Source organism: Onychostoma macrolepis, chromosome 17, assembly GCF_012432095.1.
Source record: "Onychostoma macrolepis isolate SWU-2019 chromosome 17, ASM1243209v1, whole genome shotgun sequence".
Taxonomy (NCBI): Eukaryota; Metazoa; Chordata; class Actinopteri; order Cypriniformes; family Cyprinidae; genus Onychostoma; species Onychostoma macrolepis.
The window spans coordinates 30676502-30701201 of NC_081171.1; the positions used below are offsets into that span (position 1 = coordinate 30676502).

General features: G+C 37.2%; 2 protein-coding genes across 7 annotated transcripts in view; one reads left to right on the forward strand and one right to left on the reverse strand.

Annotated features, from left to right (window-relative positions):
- ttll5 (tubulin tyrosine ligase-like family, member 5) overlaps positions 1-22979 on the forward strand; it is a 135875-nt gene extending 112896 nt beyond the window's left edge. For 4 of the 6 annotated variants that reach the window (XM_058750026.1, XM_058750028.1, XM_058750024.1 and 1 more), the window contains 3 exons: positions 6724-6920; positions 16349-16431; positions 21896-22979. In XM_058750026.1, the coding sequence (XP_058606009.1) occupies positions 6724-6920; positions 16349-16431; positions 21896-21948 (333 nt within the window). In that variant the 3' untranslated portion in view covers positions 21949-22979. Of the gene's footprint in view, positions 1-6723; positions 6921-11641; positions 12390-16348; positions 16432-21895 lie in introns of those variants that run through there. The other 2 variants (XR_009266805.1, XM_058750027.1) reach the window with 2 other exon arrangements.
- A 418-nt stretch (positions 22980-23397) lies between these two features.
- Positions 23398-24700, reverse strand: part of tgfb3 (transforming growth factor, beta 3) — a 30712-nt gene continuing 29409 nt past the window's right edge. Inside the window, 1 exon segment of the mRNA XM_058750029.1 lies at positions 23398-24261. Within this exon segment, the coding sequence (XP_058606012.1) occupies positions 24103-24261 (159 nt within the window). The 3' untranslated portion in view covers positions 23398-24102.

Genomic DNA, 24700 nt, shown 5'->3' on the forward strand with positions numbered 1-24700 from the left:
AATGACTTCGAGAGGGAGCTCAGGCCAAAACACCAAACATAATACCTCTACCTAATAATGAGAAACTGACTAACCTACCAAAAGAAAACAGAAATACATCAAAATACCCTAACTCCCTTATTAACATAAACAGGAGAAAACAAGTCCAAAAAGGAAATGGCACCCCCTCTCTACTTAACCCCGTCCCAAATTAACAATGCAAACTAAAGTTAAAGATCCAATAGAGTACAAACAAATATAAACTTACAATAACAGGTTTTCTGGTTGTAAAGATGGAAGTTACAACAGGAGGTGGATAAACTCAAAATCACTAAGAGAATCCAATCAACAAAACATAATTGTTAACCACAAAGTAACCCTTGGAAAGCAAGGAGGGAGAAACCTCACCCCACACCCCCCACACACACACAAACACACACACACAAACAAACAAACAAACAAACAACCCGTTCTGAGGTGGAAATGCTGCTTAAATCTCCAATGCTCCTTCTCATCCATGGGTGGCGGCCATTACCTCCTACTTGCGAGTAGAGGGAGAGGGAGAGAGAGAGAGAGAGCGCAAAAAAAGGGAGAGTGCGAGAGAACAACATCAAAACATACGTTCTAGGACGTAACATGTTCATAGCAGATGGTAAGCACTCTACTTGAATGCTTTCAGGAGATATGGAAAGTGCCCAGCACATTTTTGTGAGGTAACAAAATACAAGTGCAATTAAACATTATGCAATTATTTTACCCTTGTAATAAATGTTAAATAAATTAAACCCAAACATTTCACCACTATGCTACTTTTGCCAAGAAGAGGATGATTCTCTCTTACTTTTTCTCTTCTTACACCAAACATTTCTGGCTTCAAATTTCAGCATTCTTATTACTTTTTTTCAGATGTGTGATATTTCTGTCATAGCTAGATGTTGTCTTACATTTTATTTTCAAATGCCAGATTCACAAAGCAAGAAACCATAACTCTCAACAAAACTGTAAAGTATTTGCTTCAGATTTATGTTTATTATTATTATTACTTCAAAAAGTAATCTCATCCAATAAAACAAAGTATAAAAAAAAAAAACACTTTATAGAACAGTTTTAAAATTTGTTTATTTTCTCTGTATTGCCTCTTTTATTTTTGTTCTACAATGTAATGTTTATTATTTAAGTGTTAATAGAATAAAATAATACAATATAATATAATAAAATACTGCTGTAAACTTGGGCTTGCGTACCTCTGCCTCAGCACCAAATGTGTGCGCTTGTTAGGGGTGTGAGTTATCACTGGTGTCACGATTCAATTCAGTTACGATTATCAAGTCAACGATTCGATTTGATATCACGATGCATCACGGTGCGTTTCATCCTCAATTTTCAATATTACGCCACATGGCTCAATTTTCATATTCATTTTACATTAAATTTAATTTTTATTAAATTATATAAGCAGGCTACTTTTTTAAATAATTACAAATTAATTATAAATTAACAATTGTTAAGAATTTAACCAATTAAATATAGCTTCAAAGCATACAAGCAAATATAAATTAAAAAAGGGGGAAAAGGACAATTCCAAGTGATAAAATGTACTTTCAGTGTCTGATAGTGGTTTAAGTATCTGAAAGTTTACACACAATCATAGTTATGGATTTTTCTTTTTTCCTCAGCATTATTGCCGTTTGATTATTATTATTATTATTATTATTACTAATGACATCATAAACAGTAGCAACCTTAATAGGCTACATTCACACTAATGCACAGATCTATTTCGACATATCAGATGTTTTGTCCTGTTCTGAAAACATAACTCACTGTGTTTACATTATTTCCGTGCATTTAGTGCATTTAACCGCAGCCGTGATCGAGCTTCAGGACAAAAACAAACACAAAACGCATGTTAAAGTCTGTCAATACGTGAGTTTTGTGAATCTAAGACTTACTGCATTCCAAACGGCAGAAATTAAAGCGTATCTAAAGTAAAACACTGAAATAACACACTGTCAAGCAATGCACACGTGTCTCACAGAGCATATTCTGTGCAATGAAGCTCATCGCGATTCTCTCTAGCACACTCACGTTCCATATGTGAGCCAAAACCAAGCTCAGAATCTAAAATTTAAAGGTGCCATAGAATGCATTAATACAATATTTTAAATTGTTCTCTGATATCTACATAGAAGGTATGTGGCTTAGGTAAGGGCAAAAATGCTGTGTGCATTTACATCCCTAGGATTTCTCCCTAGAATTAAATGGTCTGTTATTGGCTTATTTGGAAGGGTCATGAATAATAATGTTGAGCTCTGCTCTGATTGGCTGCTTCACAGTGCGGCTCATTTCATCAGCTCACAGCAGGAAGAAACACAGGGAGGAAAATATATATTTCAATACTTTCTCTCGCAGTTATATCGTCGGGTAATTATACTGTATATAAAATGCGGGCATCAGGGAGCTGATAATATACGGGCACTGAAACTGCTTTCAAATGCACAATCGCTTTTTACTTTCATTTTAAAGATTCGCGATCGCACAAACTCTGTTTATATTATGGAGCGGCAGTACTTACCACACATTTTACTAGATCAGATGCTGTAAATCATTCGCCATCATCCTCAGTCATCTCTCCTTACTCTGTTTATGTGGTAAGTCAAATTGTATGTACTGCTACCGCTAGCAAGGAGCTAACCATGTCCCTTTAGTGGCTCGCGTTATTTTATTAGAACTCGTTATTTGCTTTCCGTGCCTTTCTGAATACAGACACCAACCCATCCCTGCACTTCACATCCCCTGCACAGCCTGAAACATAACATTTATTTCCATGATCTGCCATTTTCGCTGTTGTCCTCGCTTGTTTCTTCACAATACCTGCATAGCTTCTGATGATTCGGCTGGCGTCTGGCATAGAACATGGGCGGGTATATGCAAATACTGGGGACGTAACTATTAGTGATCCCGACTGTTACATCACAGTCGGTGTTATGTTCTTTTTTATTTACGAGATTTACATAAGGAGGAGGAAACAATGGTGTTTGAGGCTCACGGTATGTCATTTCCATGTACAGAACTCTTATTATTCAACTATGCCAAGGTAAATACAGTTTTCCATTCTATGGCACCTTTAAAAATAGTGCATCCATTTTTTAATACTCACTTTGGTGTTTAGCCTCCCTCCACCATTTTAAGCTAGCATAACAAGCGCGAATGCAAATTATGTCAGTAGGCTATAATCGATTATGGTCTGCATCAATTAATTTAAACACCCCTAGCGCCTGTGCATGTTTTGTGTGCTTAATGTTACTTGTATCAAATAAGTTGCTTTGGAATATAAGCAAAGCATGTTTTATATTGATAAAAAGTGACTTGCAACAGCAATGTTTAAAACATCACAGAAAACCAAATGTGTATGTTTGCAAAGCATAAAATCTCACATGCATTTATAAACATGAGACCGCTGACCCTCATGTTGAACCCGGTCCCATTGAAGTGTGCCTATCTGTGCGATATGCTAGTGTAAACCTAAAATGGACTTTCTTTTGAAGGAAAAAGGAGCCAGAATATTGGATGACTCTTATGGCTCTCAGTATAATGTTCTAGTTCCTCCAGTGGAGTTTAGTCTGTATGAAACGTGATCATCTTGTGTGTTTCACTCTCAGCTGTGCATGTCACACTTACATCAGATCCTGTAAACATTGCGTCCTCAGCGCCGCCCGCTAACATGACTGCATGCACATTTATAATAGTGTCGCAATTGAACTACACTGATGTCACTGTTCCGCGTTGAAGTTCGTTGCTAATTAATGCAATTGGAGATTTGTTTTTCTTGGCACGAGTCAATTGTGTTCAGCAAGGAAAATGATCCTCACCCCCACAGACTTTTCTGGATGGAGATCTCCTCCCTGGTACTGTGAAGCAATCAGTCCACTGTCTCCAGAGGACTTCATTAAGCCACGGGGCCCTCGGAGGAGGCGTCCATCATAGGCCCTCAACTCACACTGCATTACAGTAAATGTGAATGAAATGGCCGGTCAGAAGTGTGTGTGTGTGGTCATCTGTGTGTATGTTTGTACTGCTTATGAGTCAGCGCTGTATCAGTGGATACTCCCTAAACCTCCCCATGAAGCACTGCTCATCTTTTGAGACTTGACCAAGCTCACATTCATTACTACAGCCACATACAAACATGTTTTCATCCGAAGAGTACAGTTCGTCCATTAGCATTGCTCTCATAGCACAAATAAATTGCAGGTTGCAATCTCCATGATTACTGTTTAAAAGAAATGAAGGCTTTTATGAAGCAAGGATGCAATAAATTGGTCAAAAGTGACAGTAAAGACATTTTATAATGTTACAGTAGATTTTTCTTTGTAATAAATGCTGTTCTTTTGAACTTTCTATTCATCTGTGAATCCTGAAATATAAAATGTATCAGTTTCCGCAAAAATATTGGGCAGTACAACTGTTTTCAACATTGATAATAATCAGCAATGTTTCTTGAGCAGCAAATCAGCATATTAGAATGATTTCTGAAGGATCATGTGACACTGAAGACTGGAGTAATGATGCTGAAAATACAGCTTTACATCACATGAATAAATTACATTTTAACATATATTCTCATAGAAAACATCTGTTTTAAATTGCGGTAATATTTTACTGTTTTTACAGTATTTTGATCAAATAAATGCAACCTTGGGGAGAAGAAGAGACTTCATTTAAAAGCATTAAAAAAGCTTGACTCCAAACTTTTGTATTTTTAAAAATGTATTTATATTAAGCATTATTCTAATTGCCAGTAGGTAAATGTAATACACAGAAAAGCTAATAAATTTAATGACAGAACAAAGATCTAGCTTTTATAATGTCTCCTTTTTGCCAGCTTTGGTTTGGGTCATCATGTTTTTAGATGACTATCACCCTGATCTGTTTTGATCGCTTGTTTACACCCTCAAATGCAAGCTCTCTAAACCTTCATATCTGTCTGGAAGAAGGTTTTAACACAAACTCTCAGCTGCCTCTGTTTGTTGAGTTGCTTTGCTGAGGGAATCCGTTCATAGACGTTAAACCGGTGAGAGCAGAGATGGAAAGCGTTGTGATTGCGGTGCTGTGTTCAGTGCTGGTACAGACTCTACGGCTCCTCTGCTGTCTTGGCCCGTGGCCACCTGGCAGCATTAGAAAGGTGCCCTTTCCTGGCCCGCAACTCCGAACCACCAGCCGGTGAGTCTCGTCCACTCATTCATCAAACGCCAGGGGCCTCACAACTCCCTCATGGCAGCGGCTACGAGAGAGGGGCGAGACGGAAAAGAATGCTTTCTCGTCCCCATTCGAATCAATGAATGGTAGCCATTAAATCGCATGTCAGTGTGGAAAATATGTTTACCGAGTCCAAGCTCTCGCTCAGATGAAAACTTGTCTAAACAAGAATGAAATGTGAAGAATTCCTGTGTTTTGGTATGTCCGATTATAAAGTATTTAGTGGCTGTTATGATAAGCCGTGTCATTTCTTTCTTCCATGTGAGTGAATGAACTGGCTTTTGGAGGCTGTTGTGCTTGACCTCGATTGACTCGAAGGAAAAATGCTGCTTTTAATAAAGACTGAGATAAGGTCGTTCCTTCACAGGACCGTTCAACACAGTCGTTTTATTCTGCTGGAAGAGAATCCTGAAATAGACAAGCAGTTTTAGCACTTCAGATTCAAACAAACATTACAGTGGTAAACAAAAAAATTAATTTATCTGTGAGACTATTTAGATGTAAACTAATATATCAGTATTACATATTAAAGGAATAGTTCACCAAAAAAAGAAAATTTGCTGAAAATGTCCTCATACTCAGGCCATCCAAGATTAGGATGAGTTTGTTTCTTCATCAGATTTGAAGAAATGTGTCTCTGCATCAGTGTCTCAGCAATGGATGCTCTGCAGTGAATGGATGCCGTCAAAAAGAGAGTCTAAACAGCTGATAAAAACATCACAATAATCCACAAGTAATCCACACCACTCCAGACCATCAATTAATGTCTCACAAATCAATTAACGTAGACACAAATTCATCATTAAGACATTTAACTGCTGTTTCTGGCCAAAATAATCCATAATAACGCTTCCTTCAGTGGAAAAGTCATCTGGTCTGAATCAGAAGAGAAATCTGCACATATTAAGTACTGTTTACAAGCCAAAACAGCTCTAAACAAATATGTGGCTGGATTTTGATGTGAGTGACAACAGGAGATGCACTTTTTCACTGGAGGAAGCGTTATTATAGATTATTATGGATGTTTTGGCCAGAAGCAACGGTTTAAAGTTAAAGCATCTTAATGGTAGCATCTGATTTGTTTCTTACAAACACACAAATTTTGTCTTCTCCAGATGTTAACTGATGGACTGGAGTGGTGTGGATTATTGTGATGTTTTTATCAGCTGTTTGGACTCTCATTCTGACGGCACCCATTCACTGCAGAGCATCCACTGCTGAGACACTGATGCAGAGACACATTTCTACAAACCTGATGAAGAAACAAACTCATCTACATTGTGGATGTCCTCAGAGGATATTTTTTAAGCAAACTTTCATTTTTGGGTGAACTATTCTTTTAAACTGGTGTACTAGAAAGTATTTTAATCTCAAAATATTATTTTTTTCTTCTTCAATTTCAATTATATCACACACAGCATTTTATTTTCAGTATACTACAGAAAACCGTTTGAATGAATGGTCACTCTCATCTCTCATCTTTAGGCCATTCTGTCGGCACACACCCTCACACCTGCTGCTTCAGCACGACCTCACGCTCCCAGCAGCCCTCTGACCCAGTCGTTCAGACGCACCTTCAATCAGACGGGTCGCGCCGGGCTCCTCACGCTCACCCCCAAACCTCCTAGCAGCGCGCCGAGAGACGGACGCGTGCGCAAGACCGTCGCACACGCTCTCCACAAGTAAGATTCAGTGTGTGTGCATGCTGCAGTCCGTTTGACTTTCTGAAGTTGGGTGTGCATCATTAGCAGGTAAAAAATCGAAAGCTTCAGGAGTTTTTTTTGTTTTGTCAACTTTTTGTTGTATAAATTGAATACAAGAAGTTGAGAAAACTCAAAAATGTCCTGAAGCTGGTTGCCTTCAACTTTTAAGTTTTCTCAACTTTAGATTTTTTTTACAGTGTGTAAGTGTGGATTGAAGTGTTTATATTTGCAATACTGGCTATAAATAGAGAGGATCCATCCTCACATAAAAATGTCAATATCAATTTGTAATTTTATGATAAAAATGTATGCATAAAATAAGCTTTGAGGTTAAAAAATAAATAAATAATAAATGACCCCAAACTTTTGAAAGATATTGTAGTTAAAAAAATTTAATAAAATAAAATAAATATATATATAGCTGCGGTGGCATCAGGAGAACGGTGCACAGCGGGCACAAGGATTTACAGTAACCCTCTGGCAGGTTGGTTTTTAGAGATACGCCAATGAATGGGTTAATCCAAACCATCAAGGCTGTAAAACACACACACACAGAGAACAATATATAAAAGTTTGGTAGCGCTTTACAATAAGGTTTCAGTTATTAAGATTAACTATATGAATTAACATGAACAATAATTATATAGCATTTATTAATGTTAGTTAATATTAAGTTTAAATCAAAAACATTATTAAAATTTAAAGTTGTATATGGTAACATTAGTTAATGCACTGTGAATTAACTAACATAAACAAACATTAATATTAATAATTCTTAGTTCATGTAAGTTAATGCATTTACTAATATTAACAAATGAGGCATTATTGTAAAGTGTTACCAAAACCTTTAATTATTTATAAGCACTTTTTAACGATTTGATTGACCTATAAGCATTTGTGAAATAGTTTTGCCTGCATTACAGTTTAGTCTTCATCTGTGAGCTGAACTGTTTTACTTTTACATGCATGAAATGATGTAAATTCAGACGAATGTCATGTCACAGGATGTCATAGGTCAGTATCAAATTAGTGTCAAATTATTATTTGCAGCACAAAAATGTATAAGACCACGTGTATATATCGTTAGATCTTTTTATGTTGTAATTAACATAATTATTAACCCAATTATATAAAATTATGTACAAATTAACTGGTTCGAGGATTTTTTTTTTGTCCCTAAAACTGACAGAAAAGGATAAGGCCTAAGAGATTTCTTAAGCTGTAATGCAAAAATAAATAAATAACTAATTGTTTTTTTTTTTTCTAGTGATTTAAAGAGATGTTTAAAAGTCTTTCTCTCACACCCACACTCAACCCGGCGTTGTCCGGCTTGATGAGAACAATATATGTACTGAGTTTGGTGTCTGTAACTAAAACTAACCCCACAACTTTTGTCAAAAGGTGGCGCTATAGAGTGCCTCTTCCACACCCATTTACGAGCCTTTGTCAGTGTCTAACTATAATTAATGCTGATGTGTGTGTAGAGTTTCATGAAATTCTAATCATGTTAAGTGCCTCAAAAACACCAGAAAAGAATATTAAAGTTTGACGTGTTCCCATAGCAACAGTCTTTAATTTATCAGAATTCCCTTCGCAGTTTTACATCAGCCATGTCTTGACATTATTCCGGTGAAGTTTGAAGAAAATCGAGTAAAAATAAAATGCTGAATTCAAAGCATTTTTAAAATGACACATTTCCTTCTGCCAGTTGGTGGCGCTGTAACTACACAGCTATGCGATCGGCATCATACAGCGAACAAACCACTGAAGTTTGATCAAAATCAGACAATGTATGTGGATGTTATTAGACACTTCCTGTTTCTCTTTTCTCGCCATAACTTCATCGCCTCGCCATGGGCAAACCGTTCAAGATATCAAAAATCCCTTTGCAATTTAGCATCTCCAATGTCTTGAGATCATGTTCACCAAGTTTGGTGGGAATCTGTTGGAAATCCTCAGAGGCGTATATCAAATTCCAGAGCATGCGCTTTTTAAACAGCCCTGAAGAGCAAATAGAAAACTTGTAATAGAAAATCTGTTGGGCGAAACACTGACTGTCAGCACGAAAGTTGTTCGGCTCAATGAGATCAATATGTGTACCGAGTTTCATATGAATACGTGCCAGTATGTGTGAGCTATACATCAAGATTTCAGACTGTGTTTCAGGGGGTGCCGTAGAGCCCCTGTGCCACGCCCGTGTCCCAGCCTCTGCGGCGTCCTAATGACCGCAGATTCCAACCCGTGTGCCAATTTTCAAGAGTTTTTGAGCATGTTAAGGCCTCCAAAAAGCCCCGGATAGTCAAAAAAATTAAAAATAAATAAATAAATACTCCTTAGGAAAACAATAGGGCCCTGCGCCTTAGTGGCTTGGGCCCTAAAAAGTTAATCAATGCATAGTCCAATAGTAAAAGACATATTTTTGCTTACCTTTACTATCATAAACAAACACTTTCATTATTGTTGATACTTCAAGGTTTATTCTGAGCAGTTGTCTGGCCATCTGTGAAATCTCACTCATGGTAACAGAAATGTTTGACTGGACTCTGATATCCAAAATCTAGTTAGTGCACCGCTCAACCACTGCTGTTTTGAATTTAAAGACCAAATAGAAACTATTCAGGTATGTTTAGAGTTCAGAAACTAACAAAAGCAAAAATGTAGTATTTGTTTCCAGAGTGCGTCAGGTTTTCAGTGCCTGACGCTATCGATGTGTTCAGTCCTCAGCTGAGGTTTGCATCAGAGTTGGTTGTGTAGAAGAACATATTAAGAATGTTAATTCCATTTGCATTAATTGTCGGCATCCACACACACACACACGCATGCATACGCACGCCACAGGCCTTTGCTTATTAAGTAAACAGTGTGACGGGGCGGCTGGGTCGTGTTTATGCGTGCTGTGGAAACCTGATTCTGTTTTGAGATTTGTAGACAGAATGGTGGGAGGTGAGCTGCGGCTCTCGGACCACAGGCTGCTCTTATGTTTCCCACGCTGCACTGCACATTTGGCCCTATTACACAACATTAGCAGAGCTCTGAGATATCAGCGGACGCTTTACTAACAGCATGTGGCCCACCATGGTGGGGTCGTCTCCATTGTGAAGGCCTGATTGATGTGGTGGAGGGATGCAAATAGTTTTTCTCCTAGAACAATTACACATGATTTTGTAAAAGATTACCTTAATGTTTCCGATCATTAAAAGGAATTAGGTTAAAAATATAGCCCAAAGGAGCAAATGCAGATAAACCACAGAAAAATGACTCAGTGTGCCCAGATTGCACTAGGACTGGGCAATATAGCTCAGGACTCCAGACAAAAAAAAAAAAAAAAAAAAATTAATTAAGGAGCAATTGGCTCTCATAAGAAACAAAATTAGGTACCAAATTATTTTTTTAGGTCCCACAGAATAAACGTGTTTTATTTGATTTATTTTTTCAACACCTTAACATTTCAGTCATACTACTGTCATGTGTATGTGTCTCATCTTTTCTTGTCTTTATCAGCATTTTAATCTTGTAGATGTCCTGAGAACTAAGGTTCACTTAGGTCACATATGTCAACATAACAAAAGATGTGATCGCAAAATAATCAGAAAAAAAGGCATTACATGCAAATTTTTAAATCATAACACGTAAATTTATATATTCGCCAGTGGTGACCTCAGCAAAAACTCGCAAATTAATATTTTTGGTTGCAAATGTGACCGTTTTAGTCGCAGTCTGGAGCCCTGTAGCTGAAAGACGGAAATGAAGTTTGTTAGGTTTTAAAATGTAAAGCTATGGATGTGTTGTTCAGAATGAAGACAAGCTGTGTCGTTAAACATTATGGTGTTAATGTAATGATCCACACCAGCAGTTTTTTTCCTGTTGGACGTCATACATCCACTCAAAACCACAACCAGACCAGATTGTTAAAATGATTGAAAAGTTTCTGAAAAGCTCCAGCATTATTTAAATTGATATTTTCTATCTAAAGCAATTCAGACATTTTTAAGTGTTTTGGGGCCACTGTAAATACATATAAGGGAAGAAAAAATATTTTAAGTTTTTACTAAATGAATACAAAGAAGAATGAGGTTTAATCTTTTAATTAATAATCACCAAAAGAACTATAAATAATGACCGATGTAGATTTTAACTATAGAATTGCATGTGCTGTGTCAACATTTATGAGTAATGACACAAATGAATCATTGAGTCAGAGTTTTGAATCTTACATTTTAAATGAATCCGATTCACAGAAATGAATCAAACTTAGCAAAACATCTCAGTTTAAACTCTTTCATGCTCAGGAGACATGAAAAGATCATTAAAAAAATCCACAATATTGCCAGTAAAATAGAAAGTTCAAAATACAACTCACTGATCTGTTTAACTTAATCAGCTGTGCTATGAAGAAGCGTTTGTTTGTGATTGTAAGCATTTAAAGGTCTAGTTAACCCAAAAATCAACATTTTGTAACCAGAAATTCAGTCATTTGGTATTAATTTCTTCAAATGCTAGGCAGCGTGTTTGAGCTGCTTTTCCACACAATGAAAGCGTAAAACTGATTTGTGTCAGAGCTCATGGTGGTCAGACACACATTTCAAATCAAATAAACAAAGTTTGATTCAGTGTAGCAATCAAAAAAATGAGCACCATTCAAACATTGCAACTAAAGTGGATGGTGACTCTCCAAAAATGACACAAACTTTCCCTTTTAGAGCACTCGGACACTGATGGTGAGGAAATGAGGACAACTTCTTAATCTTTGTAACTGATTTAAAGGTCTTTCCTATGCAAAGATTGCTCTGTGTCCAGAGAGGATGGTCATGAGATACAGCTGAGCAGGATTGTGTGAGGATCAGGAAGATTTCATCACTCTTCTCAGGATATACAGAGAGAGAGAGAGAACGTCTTGAGTAAATGATACGGCTTGGAAAGGCAGACGAGGGAGAGGCAGGAAATGGAGGTAATTCCTGAGCGGCTGAATTAAGAGAGAGCTGAAAGAGTGGTGGAGAGACATTAGAGAGCGATCGGAGACGGCTAGAGACAGAGGAGGGTTATGCAGAGTTAAAGCAGTGTTTGCTCGCGGCCCGTGCCGTGTTTACCCTCTCCGTGTGGAATTCCTGAGCCCCTCGCTCTCTCCGCCGCGCTGCATTCTTGTGGTTGGCCTGTGTGACATGGGAAAGTGTGGGAAAAACGGAAGCCCGAAAAGCAAAAATTCACGGGGTGGAAACACTGAACCGACAAAAGAATGGAAGAGGAACGGAGGATAAGAGACAGGTGAAGAAGCAGAGCAAATCCAGGAGAAGCCGGGGAGGAGTTTGACTGGAAGATTAAAGTTCTCTGTAGTTAACAGTGTTCATTTAGTACCACTGAGATACTATGATGTTTTTATTAATAGGTTAAATTATTTTCTTTCTTTTTTTAATGTTGTGTTTTCATTTTAAAGTTTTTTTTTAATGTTTATATTAGTGTGGTCAAACGATTAATCGCGATTAATCGCATTCAAAATAAAAGTTTTTGTTTACATAATATATGTGTGTGTGCTGTGTACATTTATTATGCATATATAAATACACACACATGCATGTATATATCTCAGAAAAATATGCTATGTTCATATATTAAATATATTTATATATAATATAAATTATATTAATATAAATATATACATGTAAATACATGTAAGTATTTTCAAAATATATACTGTATGTGTGTGTATTTTTATATCCATAATAAATATACACAGCACACACATATATTATGTAAACAAAAACTTTATTTTGAATGTGATTAATCGCGATTAATCGTGTAACAGCACTAGTCTATATGTATCAGTTTTATTTCATAGAGTAAAAATGGCTTTGATATTACTCAAACTGGCGATAGAAAAGCTTTTCTAAAACATCTATATTTAAAATGCTATTACTCTCGAGTATTTAATTAAAGCAAGAGTTAAAGGAATATGATGTAGCCTGAAAAAAGTTTTAAGGCCAGCAGATGAAAGAAAAAGATGAAACCGACGAATGCTGAACAAAGAGGGACAGACTGGAGATGATTGTTAACAGAATTAGGGCCGTTTGCTTTGGTTTTCACAGGACTGCACTGTTTGATTACCCAGCAGACTTCAGGAGGTGCGCGTGCGTGTGCGTGCGTGTGTTTCACACTAGACTTAAAGGAAAAGATCACCCAAAAATGAAAATCTACTCATTATTTGTTGTTTTAAAGCCATGTGATTTCTTCTTCTTTTTTTTTTTGAAACACAAAAGTAAAAAATCCAGCTTGTCCATATAATGGCAGTTAATTTATCAAGCTTTAAGAAAGAATGCACAAAATATATTTAGCTGTGTATATCCCTAGTGCTCTGAAGGCCTAATGTACTGTACCATACTGTATGTCCATGAGGTGAACATCTCTCATGTTCTGGTTTTTGCCAACTGACGTACGAGTATGATGTCATGTTCCACGGCTTCTGTTTTGAAGAAATTATAACAAATAATAATCGTTTTGAAATGTCAAAATAAACATCTACTCCACTTTCCCACATCATAGCTAAACTGCAGATGTGAAATGGCTAATAGATGTGAATGAGCAACTGTCTGATGCTGTAAATGAGTCACATGCTCATTATTAGTAATCAGGAACACAAATATACTGTAGTTATCATAAAACCAGTCATAATTCAAGCATGTCAAGCTGAATAGAGCTTATAGAACTGGAAAGACTATAAATACGAATTGTAATTACACACACAAAAAAAAAAATATATATATATATATATATATTTATTTATTTAGATATTTTAGGATTATAATAAAACAAAAATTAGTACATTTGACAAGAAAATATTATTTCAGTCTTTCTATTTCAGAATTTCACATTTAATTCAACATGTTACTAGCCTGTCTTATTTCTTTCCTGATTTTATTTTTATTGTATTGATTCTGTCCTATAAACTAAATTTATCCTCTAGTTATTGGTACTGGCATCATCCATTGAAAAACCCATAACTATCAACCACTTGGTTTTACACACAACTGATTTGCGGAAGAGGACAAATGTTTTCATAGCCATTAATGCCAAGTGTACGATATTTTTGCTATTACAAAAGGATTAAAAAGTTCAAGACTTACCTAACTAGGAATATTGCTAATCTTAATCAAGTCATGTATAATTTTCTTTCTTCTTTTAGAAATGTAAAAATCTAAAAAACATTGATTCAATTTATGAGTGCGGATCCTGCTATTTTTCATAGAACCATAACATTATAATAATATTATCAATATTTTACAACAGAAGCCCAGCTGTGAGATCCTGGAGCACAAAAGCAGCCATAAGCAGCACAGGTATATTTGAAGCAATAGCCAACAATACATTGTATGGGTCAAAATTATCAATTTTTCATGTTCCATGAAGATATTTTGTAAATTTCCTACAGTAAATATATCAAAACTTAATTTTTGATTAGTAATATGCATTGCTAAGAACTTCATTTGGACAACTTTAAAGGTGATTTTCTCAATATTTAGATTTTTTTGCACCCTCAGATTCCAGATTTTCAAATAGTTGTATCTCAGCCAAATATTGTCCAATCCTAACAAACCATACATCAATGGAAAGATTATTTATTCAGACTTCAGATGATGTATAAATCTCTATTTCAAAAAATGTACCCTTATGACTGGTTTTGTGGTCCAGGGTCACATATGATATGTGTGCTATTTAAGTCTTCTGAATATTATTAGTGAATAGCATCTTAAATGTCAGTCTGTTCCCGACACAAGTAGAATTGATGTACTGTAGGATTTACTTCACTCAGTGTATAGTGCATGAGTCATGTGATCTATTATGGTACTCTTATGATGCTTTTTTGTAGAGCTTGGTGGTATAAATCTCCACTTCCAGGAGCACAGATATGCTGCTTAAGATCTTCTTTTGTGTTTCACACGAGAAGAAAATAATAAGGCTTTCTATAAGTTCTATATGGATTTGGCTTTTTAAAGACAAGCAGAATCTGAATTTATAGGCTATTGAGCGTTGAGTTAACAAGCCCCACACCTACAGCTGCATGCTAGCGCTGGCAAGCAGCCCGTCGACATCTGACCAACCAACACTAATGCTCCTAAACTCCAATCGCCAATAAAGCACTGAAGTGTCCTTTCCTGTGCAGAGAGGTCTGACGTATAATTTAGAGCGTCTCTATCTGTGCTGCTGGCCCGGGCTCGAGCCACCAAATGAAAGGACAACTTTGTGGACCCTACAAGGCAGCACTGTGCACCCTCATTAGTGCGCTAATGCGGCTCTGGCGAGCTCCCGTCCTGCTTCTGGAGCTTAATACCAGCTGAGCTTTATTTATTGTTCCCAAAAAATGCTTAGCGGATTTAACGTGCAAAGTTACAGGCATGTCGGGCCCTGTTTCTGCCTCAGATAATTGCACTGGCTCTCAGTGGCCAAGCCTTCTGTGAGAGAGGCCACATTATTCTGCTTGTTAATTGTCAGGGAGCGGTGTGATGACGGAGGTCATTAGGACTATTGAACTCACGGCTTAGGACTCAAAAGCCCAAGAAACGATGGCATTATGTGCAGCACTTCTGGTATAATCACTGTCTGATGTCATGTACTATGGTTAAATCAATGTCTAGTTCATTTAGTCTGCTGTATTGGTGTAGATACTCTGCAGGGGGTTGTTTTTATGGGTCATTTACAAAGGACGTGTTCCAAACAACACAAGGCTCTCAAACATGTTTTTATTTTCACTTTTAAACTTCTTTTGAACCGCTTACATGCTATCTTAACTGTGTAAAGCCTGCTGTATCATATTTGATACAGTTCTAAGGCCTCAAAATGATCAAAACTTTGCTGTTAAATGTGTCGCACTCAATCTATTCCATGTCTTCTGTTGTCTGATTGATAGTTTAGAGGTTTTGATTAGTAAAAGCTCTTTTAACGTATTAAAAAGCCATAAATTTGATTTAAAAATCCTGAGTAGAAGCTCATGAAATTACACAGATGAGGCATGGATGGTTTGTGTGGCATGGTTTGTTGCATATTGTTAAACTAATGCAGTTTGTGGTAAGATTAATGCATTTTAATGTTGGAATTTTTTGCCCCTTAATTTTGTACAATAACTGATATGTGCATTGTTTTAGTTCATCAACACCAGTATCCTGAAGCAAAGGCTTCAAACTAAATGTGACACTTTAGAGTCCCATTGGCAACACTGGGATAGTTCACCCAAAAATAATTATTCTGTCAGCAGTTCAAACGTGTAGGACTTTCTTTCTTCTGCGCAAAACAAATGTTTTGAAGAACGTTGACCGTAGACTTTGCACAGAAACACTGAGATGATGAGGAAATGAACTGGCGCTTTAATCAGGAGGGGTGAGATGTGATGTGATGCTAATGATCGCTCTGTCTGTCCACAGGAAAGCATTATCTGAGGCTCCAGCCGGTCAGAGCAGCACCAGTGGACAGCATGTGGTGTATGAGACTGTGTGTGCAAAGACAGGTGAGGAAACACACACACACACACTTCTTGTGATTGACCGTGTATGTACTGACTGGCAGGTTCAGTATTGTGTGTCAGGTTGATCTTCAGACTTGTGTAGGTTGAATGCTGCAGTTCAGCCTCTGGTATTTTAATGAGGAACCTTGGCAGCGGGACATAGTGACCATTCCAGTGTTTGGTTTGATGTGTGTGAGCTGCTTTTTCTGTCTGGTGTTGGTGAGTAGACCTGTGTGAACATGAGCCGAGTGTCTGATCCACTGACAGCTGCTGTGAGCTTCATCCTGAAAAACAAATTGCTATAAATGCTAACTCCAACAGTGCCATGACTGCTGTCATATGAAGCTCCGTCATACACCGTGCGTTATTCATGCACAGGTGAGATTTGGTGCATAGAAGCTTTTTGTTTCATTATGCTGATTTCAGGGATTTGATTGGCTGGGTGTGAATATTTAAAGCTTAAACACACATTCTGAGTTGTACTGTAGTATCATTCTGAAGAGCTGTTTTTGAAGGAAGCGTCTTCTGCTCACCATGGCTGCATTTATTTCAGCAAAAATAACTACAGTAAAAACAGTTTTAAATTTTAAAGTGTCTTCTATTCAAGTCTGTTTCCGCCACTGAATAAAAATTTCAAACGGTTATTGTGACTTATGTCACAATTCTGACTTTTCTCTCGTAATTCTGACAATTTTTATTTTTTTTCTCAGAATTGCATAAGTCAGAATTTCAAGATATAAACTTGCAATTGTGACTCTTTTATATCTCACAATTCTGACTTTATAACTTGTAGTTCTGATTAAAAAAAAAAGAATTGAGATAAAAAGTCAGTTACCTTTTTTTATTCAGTGGTGGAAACAGGCTTGTATAGTTTTCTATTTTAATGTATTGTAAACTGTAATTTATTTCTGTGATGCAGCGCTGTATTTTCAGCATCATTACTGCAGTCTTCAGTGTCACATGATCTTCAGAAATCATTCTAATATGCTGATTTACTGCTCAACAAACATTTCTGATTATTATCAATGTTGAAAACAGTTGTGCTGCCGAATAGTTTTGTGATGCATTTTATTTTTCAGGATTCACAGATTAATTGAAAGTTCAAAGGAACAGCATTTATTTGAAATAAAAAATCTTTTGTAATATTATAAATTTCACTTTTGATCAATTTAATGCTTCTTTATCGGGCTGCTTTACATTAATTGCACCTGAGAGCAGCAAAGAAGCATGAAGTAACTTGAAACAGATACAGAGTAGGAGTCTTTTATCAGATGTTACTATTCAAAGCCTGTAAAACACTTTTGCATGTCCTTTGGCGCAGTTAAACAGACGTCCTCTGTCCATCAATAACTGCAGGGAAGCGCGTGTGAATTTGACAGATGCAGTTTTCCAGTTTTCACTGGACAGGAGGAGAGCAGTAGAGGACTGAGAGCCGCTGTTGTTTTAGCTGGGCTCTGATGGACTCTGACAGGGAGTTAGCGCTGATCCATACGGCCGCATTCTCTGAGATCAGCCGTCAATACACATCAGCGTAACTCCCCTCATCTCGCTCAGCCGCTCGCCTATTAGCTGTAAACAGCCCTCTATTGTTGTGATGTTTTTCCTCGTCTTTTTCACTTGACCTCATCTCACACAGATTCCTGCCAAACGCTCTGCCTGGATATTCACTCTTCATTTTCAACCTTTGGCTCAGATATCTGAAGAAGAAGTTTGCTGTAGAAGCTGAAGTTTGTTTTGAGATTAGTCTGATGTGTGCTGCTGACATTACATGCATCTGCATACGAGTCCGAGGCACATTCCACCACAAAATCATGAATGTAATACAGTTTTTACTGCTAACAGCTAAAACAATAATGTAACAATTAAAGTCTTTGTCATCATTTTTTATCAATTTAACACATTCTTTGCTGAATTAAAGTATTCATTGCTTTCAAAAAAAAAAATAATAACATACTGACCCCAAACTAGTGTATATTGTTACAAAAGATTTCTATTTTGTATATATTCCATGTTTTATTAATTAGTGTATCACTGTTTCCACAAAAATATTGTGCAGCACAACTGTGTTCAACATTGATAATAATCAGAAATGTTTCTTGAGCAGCAAATCAGCATATTAGAATGATTTCTGAAGATCATGTGACACTGAAGACTGGAGTAATGATGCTGAAAATACAGCTGCGCATCACAGAAATAAATTACAGTTTGACAGATATATTCACATAGAAAACAGCTATTTTAAATTGTAATAAGATTTCACACTATTACTGCTTTTGCTTTATTTTTCAATGGAGCCTCTGTGAGTAGAAGGCACTTTTTAAAAAACATTTGAAAAAATTATATATATATATATATATATATATATATATATATATATATATATATATATATATATACACAAACACACACACAAATAGTTTTATAACATTTAAAATAATTCTTATGGTTCTAAAAATATTTCTTCTCTCTCTGTTTTGATTTTGTGGTTAGCTGTGACCCACTCGTGTATTCGCTCACATGTATTTGACTTTGAATACATCAGTCAGAGACACTCAGAGGACAGCAGCATGTTTTCTTCATCCAGCCGCTCTTCACTCCGTCATCTCTCTGAGCGGGAACAGCAGCTTCCAGCAGTCGAGTCACAGGATTGGAAGCCGGGCGCGATGTTTTCCTTCTCCTGTGCCGTAAGGCCTCATGGTGTAAAAGAGCACCAAAATAAACAGTGTGTGGAGAGGGAATGAAAGGGAATAGTGTTCAGCGGCTCTGGGAACGTCTTTGCTGCTGTGGGATCGTCCCGACAGAGAACGCTGCTCTTATCAAACACTCCAATGTGATCCGCACATCTGCTGCTATTCACAGTTTTACTTGGATCTTGATGAGATCTTATTTGAGGATTTTAGAGTTTCATACTCAAACAACTCAAAGAATCAGTGACCTTGTTCTTCTCATGCATCGTTTTGCATCCAATACAGATCATCGGTGCATGTTGTTCCAAAATAAATATTAGTCTTAATAATCCTTCATCAGAATGTGATTACTCTCTCCAGCTCTGATATGACCTTCTTTGTCATCTGAAGTCATCAAGTCAAGACACCTTTATTTCTATAGTGCTTATTACAATAGAGATTGTCAAAGCAGCTTCACAGTGATAAACAGAAACACGTCAGAACTAATAGTGGAAATCTGCTATGGAGATTCTGATGTAAAGCAGCTCTAAAAAGACAATAGTGTCATTATTTAACTAAGTCACTACAGAAGGCAGTTGTTATTCAGCTTGAGTCAGTTTCATGTTAATTCGGTTCAGTTCAGTCATGAGTGCCTTCATATAGAGACACGATAAAGTCTAAGTTCTAGATTATTTCTTCATCGAATGTCCATTTTTATGTCACATTATGTGTGTAGAATGGCTTGTGAACAGCACTGACTTTAAGGCTCATTGATTAAGTGTTTTTTTTAGTTTTTTTTCACAGTACAGTACACGCTGATCAGGGTTGGAAATGAACAGACTTGGGGGGAAAATGCCACCAAAATAAACAAAAATGCCTCCCAAATTCAAGATATGTGGCAAGAAAATTCCCCTGCACAGTGAAACTAAATTGATTGCGACTGTCGTGAAATGTAAAAATGAATGAAAAGTGTCAATTGCGGCATTACATTACATCTGCTGATAAAGATGCATTTTTACACGTTGTTTTTCGCAGTGTTGATCGTTATAACCAGTCGTACGTTTCTGTTGAGTGTTTGAATGCGGTGTTTAGATTGGTGCACTCTCACAGATTCTCTCATCATGAACACTTCAGAAAGTTCAGTTTCAGTGCAAGTAAGAGATGCATTTGACAGTGTGGACAGCTTCAGTGATGATAACAGCAGTTTTTGTGAGCGTGCAGAACTCGTGCTAAACTGAAGTCATTGACCGCTTCAGTGATGGGAATGAATTTTGCTCACTTTATTCACAGTTTGAATACATATTTTGTTTTTCATGCTGATAGGATAACCAATGTAAAGTCTTTATCAATGGTTAATAATCATCATAGCATTATCAATGGAAATAACCGACAATAATGATTGAAATCGGTATCAGGTGTAGCCAAGCTTCAGCCAAAAAGCAGAAAAAGCACTCTAGAGACTTTTTTCGTTTTTGTTTTTGTTCTTTAAGTGTTACTTAAAACATTTAGTTTAGGGACCAATTCTCACTATTAACTAGCTGCTTATGAGCATCCATATTACTAGTGTATTGGCTGTTTATTAGTACTTATAAAGCACATATTATTCCCTTAATCCTACCCCCTTAACGACTAGCTTAACTATTAATAAGCAGCAAATGAGGAGTTTATTGAAGCAAAAGTCATAGTTAATAGCTAGTTAACAGTGAGAGTTAGTTCCCAAACTGAAGTGTGACTGAAAACCATGCAGTGTAAAGTTGTGATGGTTGATTATTTGTATGACTAAAAAGTGTCAAGCATTGCAAAAAGTATAATTTTTATATCATAGATTGAAAGCACATTTGAAATGATTGTGTATTTAAATCAAAAGAAAACCCATGGAATATACAGCGGCTAAAATATTGAACACGTTACAATTTTTCTCAGTAAATGTATTTCTAAAGGTGCTTTTGACTTGAAATTTTCACCAGATGTCGGTAACAACCCAAGCAATCCATTACATACAAATAAAACAAAACAAATAAGAAATTAAGTTATGTGTAGTAAAGTGTAATGACACAGGGAAAAAGTATTGAACATATGAAGAAAGGGAAGTGCAAAAATGCATGGAGAGCCAAGACTCCAGCTGAAATCTCTCAGTAATTAGAAAGCAATCCTGCCCCTCGTTAGTGGAAATTAATATTATCTGCTTCAGTCCCAACACCTGCAGTACCAGGATGATGAAGATGAAACAAGGCAAGACGATGATCCCAAACACAGCCAAGCAAACTCTCGATTGGTTTCAGAGAAATAAAATAAAGCTGCTAGAACGGCCAGCCAATCACCTGACTTCAACCCAATAGAAAATAAGAACTAAAGGTCAGAGTTCATAGAAGAGACCACGGATCCTTCAAGATTTGAAGACAAAATCACACCTGAGCAACACATGTGACTAGTTTCTCCGGCAGGAGCGTCTTGAAGCTCTCATTACCAACAAAGGCTTTTGTACAAAGTATTAAATAAATTTCAGTAGGTCAATACTTTTCCCTGTGTCATTCCATTTTAATACACATAACTTAATTTCTGAACTTATTTGTTTTGTTTTATTTTTATGCATGGATTACTTGAGCTGTTACCGACATCTAGTGAAAATTTCATGCCAACAACACTTTTAGAAATATATTTACTGGGAAAAATGTTGACGTGTTCAATACTTATTTTACCTGCTGTATGTAAAGATCATCATTTAGTTTCCAGATCAGATCAATTACAACTCATACATGTGTGTTTGTGTGTTGATTCGTTGTGTGTTTGTGTGTTCACAGGTCTGTCAGTGTACAGTAAACTCTTCCACACTCAGGGCTCCAGGAACAGATGAATGAGGCCAGAGATCAGCTGCTCTGTGGGATCACTTTACATACTGAGATCTCGAGATCCACGTCCTCTACACCTGCTCAAAACACAGACATCACTCTCAATATGCTGTCTTCTGATAATCATTATTTCCCTCCCAACCGGCCTTATGTGTCTTTTTTTGAGTGTGTGTGATTATACGTGAAATCCTTAGCTTTGATTGGATCTGTTCCTGCCTCTCACTGTCTCGTATGTGCAGTTGTCCAGGCTTCATTTTCACCCCACATCTGATGCCATGTGAAGAGCGCGGACTGACGGCTCGCAACAGCTGCGTTTCAACAGCAGACCCCGAGCTCACGAGAGTGCCCATCACATTTATCCATGTTTACATGTACAGATAGAAGATTTAGACTCCTGAGTAAAGAGCTTTCAGCACCGCTTGCTAATGATCTCTAACAATGTCTGTTCAAGTGCCTGGGTTCAGGTGTGAGGAACCGCTGGAGCAGCTCTGATCTGCAATCCAGAAACATCAACGTCCAGGTAAAGCTGACACCTGTGATGAGTTTCTGTGCAACTAAAGACTTGACCATTTTTGACCAATGTCCTGGTAATACTTGATGCACCGTGATCAACACTGCTGTGCTGAAGGGATGACGTTGTATTTTCAGTTTGATTTTAGTTTAACGCTTCACTTTAAGTACCTGGCCAAAAATGAATAAATGACAGGGCCTCATTCATGCAGCAGAAACGGAACAAATTTCTTACGTAAATTGTTGCATTGAATTGAGAGCATCGGTTGATGAAAGAAAACTTTACAAGAACTCATATTGCGTTTCATGAATGAGGCCGATTATGCAAGATTGAACTTAGGCAACATAGTTTTATTCTCAGGATTTTAATGTGTTTTAGTTTGTACAGTCATTGTATTGCATTTTCTCTCCTGAATTTACTTGAATATTCTCTGAATTTACGCATGACCAGATTAAACTTGACAAATTATTTGTGCATTTATGCTACTGTACCTTTTTCGCATCCATAAACTGGAGGAAATTTCAACGACTTTTTGTGATTACTTTTGTTTAAGAAAAAAATTTGTGCTGTCAAACGATTAATCGCATCCAAAATAAAAGTTTTTGTTTACATAATAAATGTGTGTGTACTGTATATATTTATTTATTATGCATATATAAATACAAACACATGCATGTATTTTAAAAAAAAATTATATATTAAATATATTTATATATAATATACAATATAAGTATATAAATGTATATACATGTAAATATTTTCAAAATGTATACAGCATGTGTGTGTATTTATATATACATAATAAATATACACAGTACACACACATGCATCGTTTGACAGCACTAAAAAAAATATACTGTTAAAGCAAGCGATGCAATCTGCGTGCGTTCACCCTTTTTAACGGTCAAGATGATGTGGTTTCTCTGAAACTCATGACAAACTCTTTATGTCCAAGACTGTTTAATTAAAAAAGTGTTTTCAGGAGTAATAGCAGTAAAAACATTAGCAGTTTGTGATCTAAAAGTTCATGTGTCGGCATACGTCGTTTCGAAACGTCAGCTTCATTGAAGAACTATAAAAACCCCTAAAACTTCTGCCGAGCGACAGAGGTAAACATAAGTCAAAACACATTGTTTTCTCAAAAGAATTCTTTCCAGCATGTTTGTATTACCATTAACACCGTCGCGTTAGACGAACGGCGTTGATTACACACTACAACGTTCAGTCTGGGAAATGCCGTGCTCAAATGAGTTATACAAAAACACAAGGGTCGGCGCTCTCGGTGTATGTCGATCCAGCACGCGTGGGCGGTGTCCTCAGTAAAGATGCTTCTGTGGATCTTACGAAGGTCAGAGTTCATAAATGGCCGCGAGGTTCGCCGTTAAAAGAGCTGACCAAAAAATACACATTAAAAGTGGACAAGTCATTTCAAACGTCAAACTAGAAGTCCGAGGGATCGTAGGGCAGCGTAGTCGTCTTGGAACGCAACTTTCTAGTGCTTAGAGAAGCCTCTGGCTCCTGGGTTGGATGTGGGTGAGAAGGATGTACGGAGGTATTCATTTAGAGTCCAGTTCCTGGCACGCACCCTTCCTTTTGGCCCTCGAGCGCTGGAACCTGCGTCGGGCTCAGTGCCGGGGTCTCGGGCCCCTCAGCTGCACTTGCAGGATTTGACGATCATGTTGGAGAGCTGCTCCACTTTAGGCGTTCGGCCCACGTAGTAGAGGATGGTGAGCGGCTCGAGGTCTTGAGGAACGCAGCAGGGGGAAGCGGACGCCTCGGGGTTCAGCGTGTTGTACAGGCTCAGCAGCTGCCGAGAAACCAGGAGACACATTGTAATGCTTTGTCCAAATAGAGACAGAGCGCATTTAGGCCACGCGCCAAACCCGGGGGGTGGGGGACAATCCAACACTCTCCATTGACTTTGTATTTCGCGGGAAGCTGCCTCCTTGTCATTTCTGACTTATAACAAAAAACAGAACAATGCCTAAAAGCTGCTGTGTGACGAGGTGTACAGTACAGCGTTTAAGGACACAAATAGTTGTAGATTTCATGTTGGGCCATTCATTTTAGATCATTTCTCCAACAAAAGGAAGGTAAGGAAAAGGGGCACTGACATACGTAGACCAGTAAAATTTAGTTTCTCAATACATCTCCTCCTCTCAGGTTTACATCGGGTGGTGAAATAATCCTTTGACATGGTTAAAATTAATAAATGGTTCCTGTCGCCGTTTATGTTTCCCTCCGGT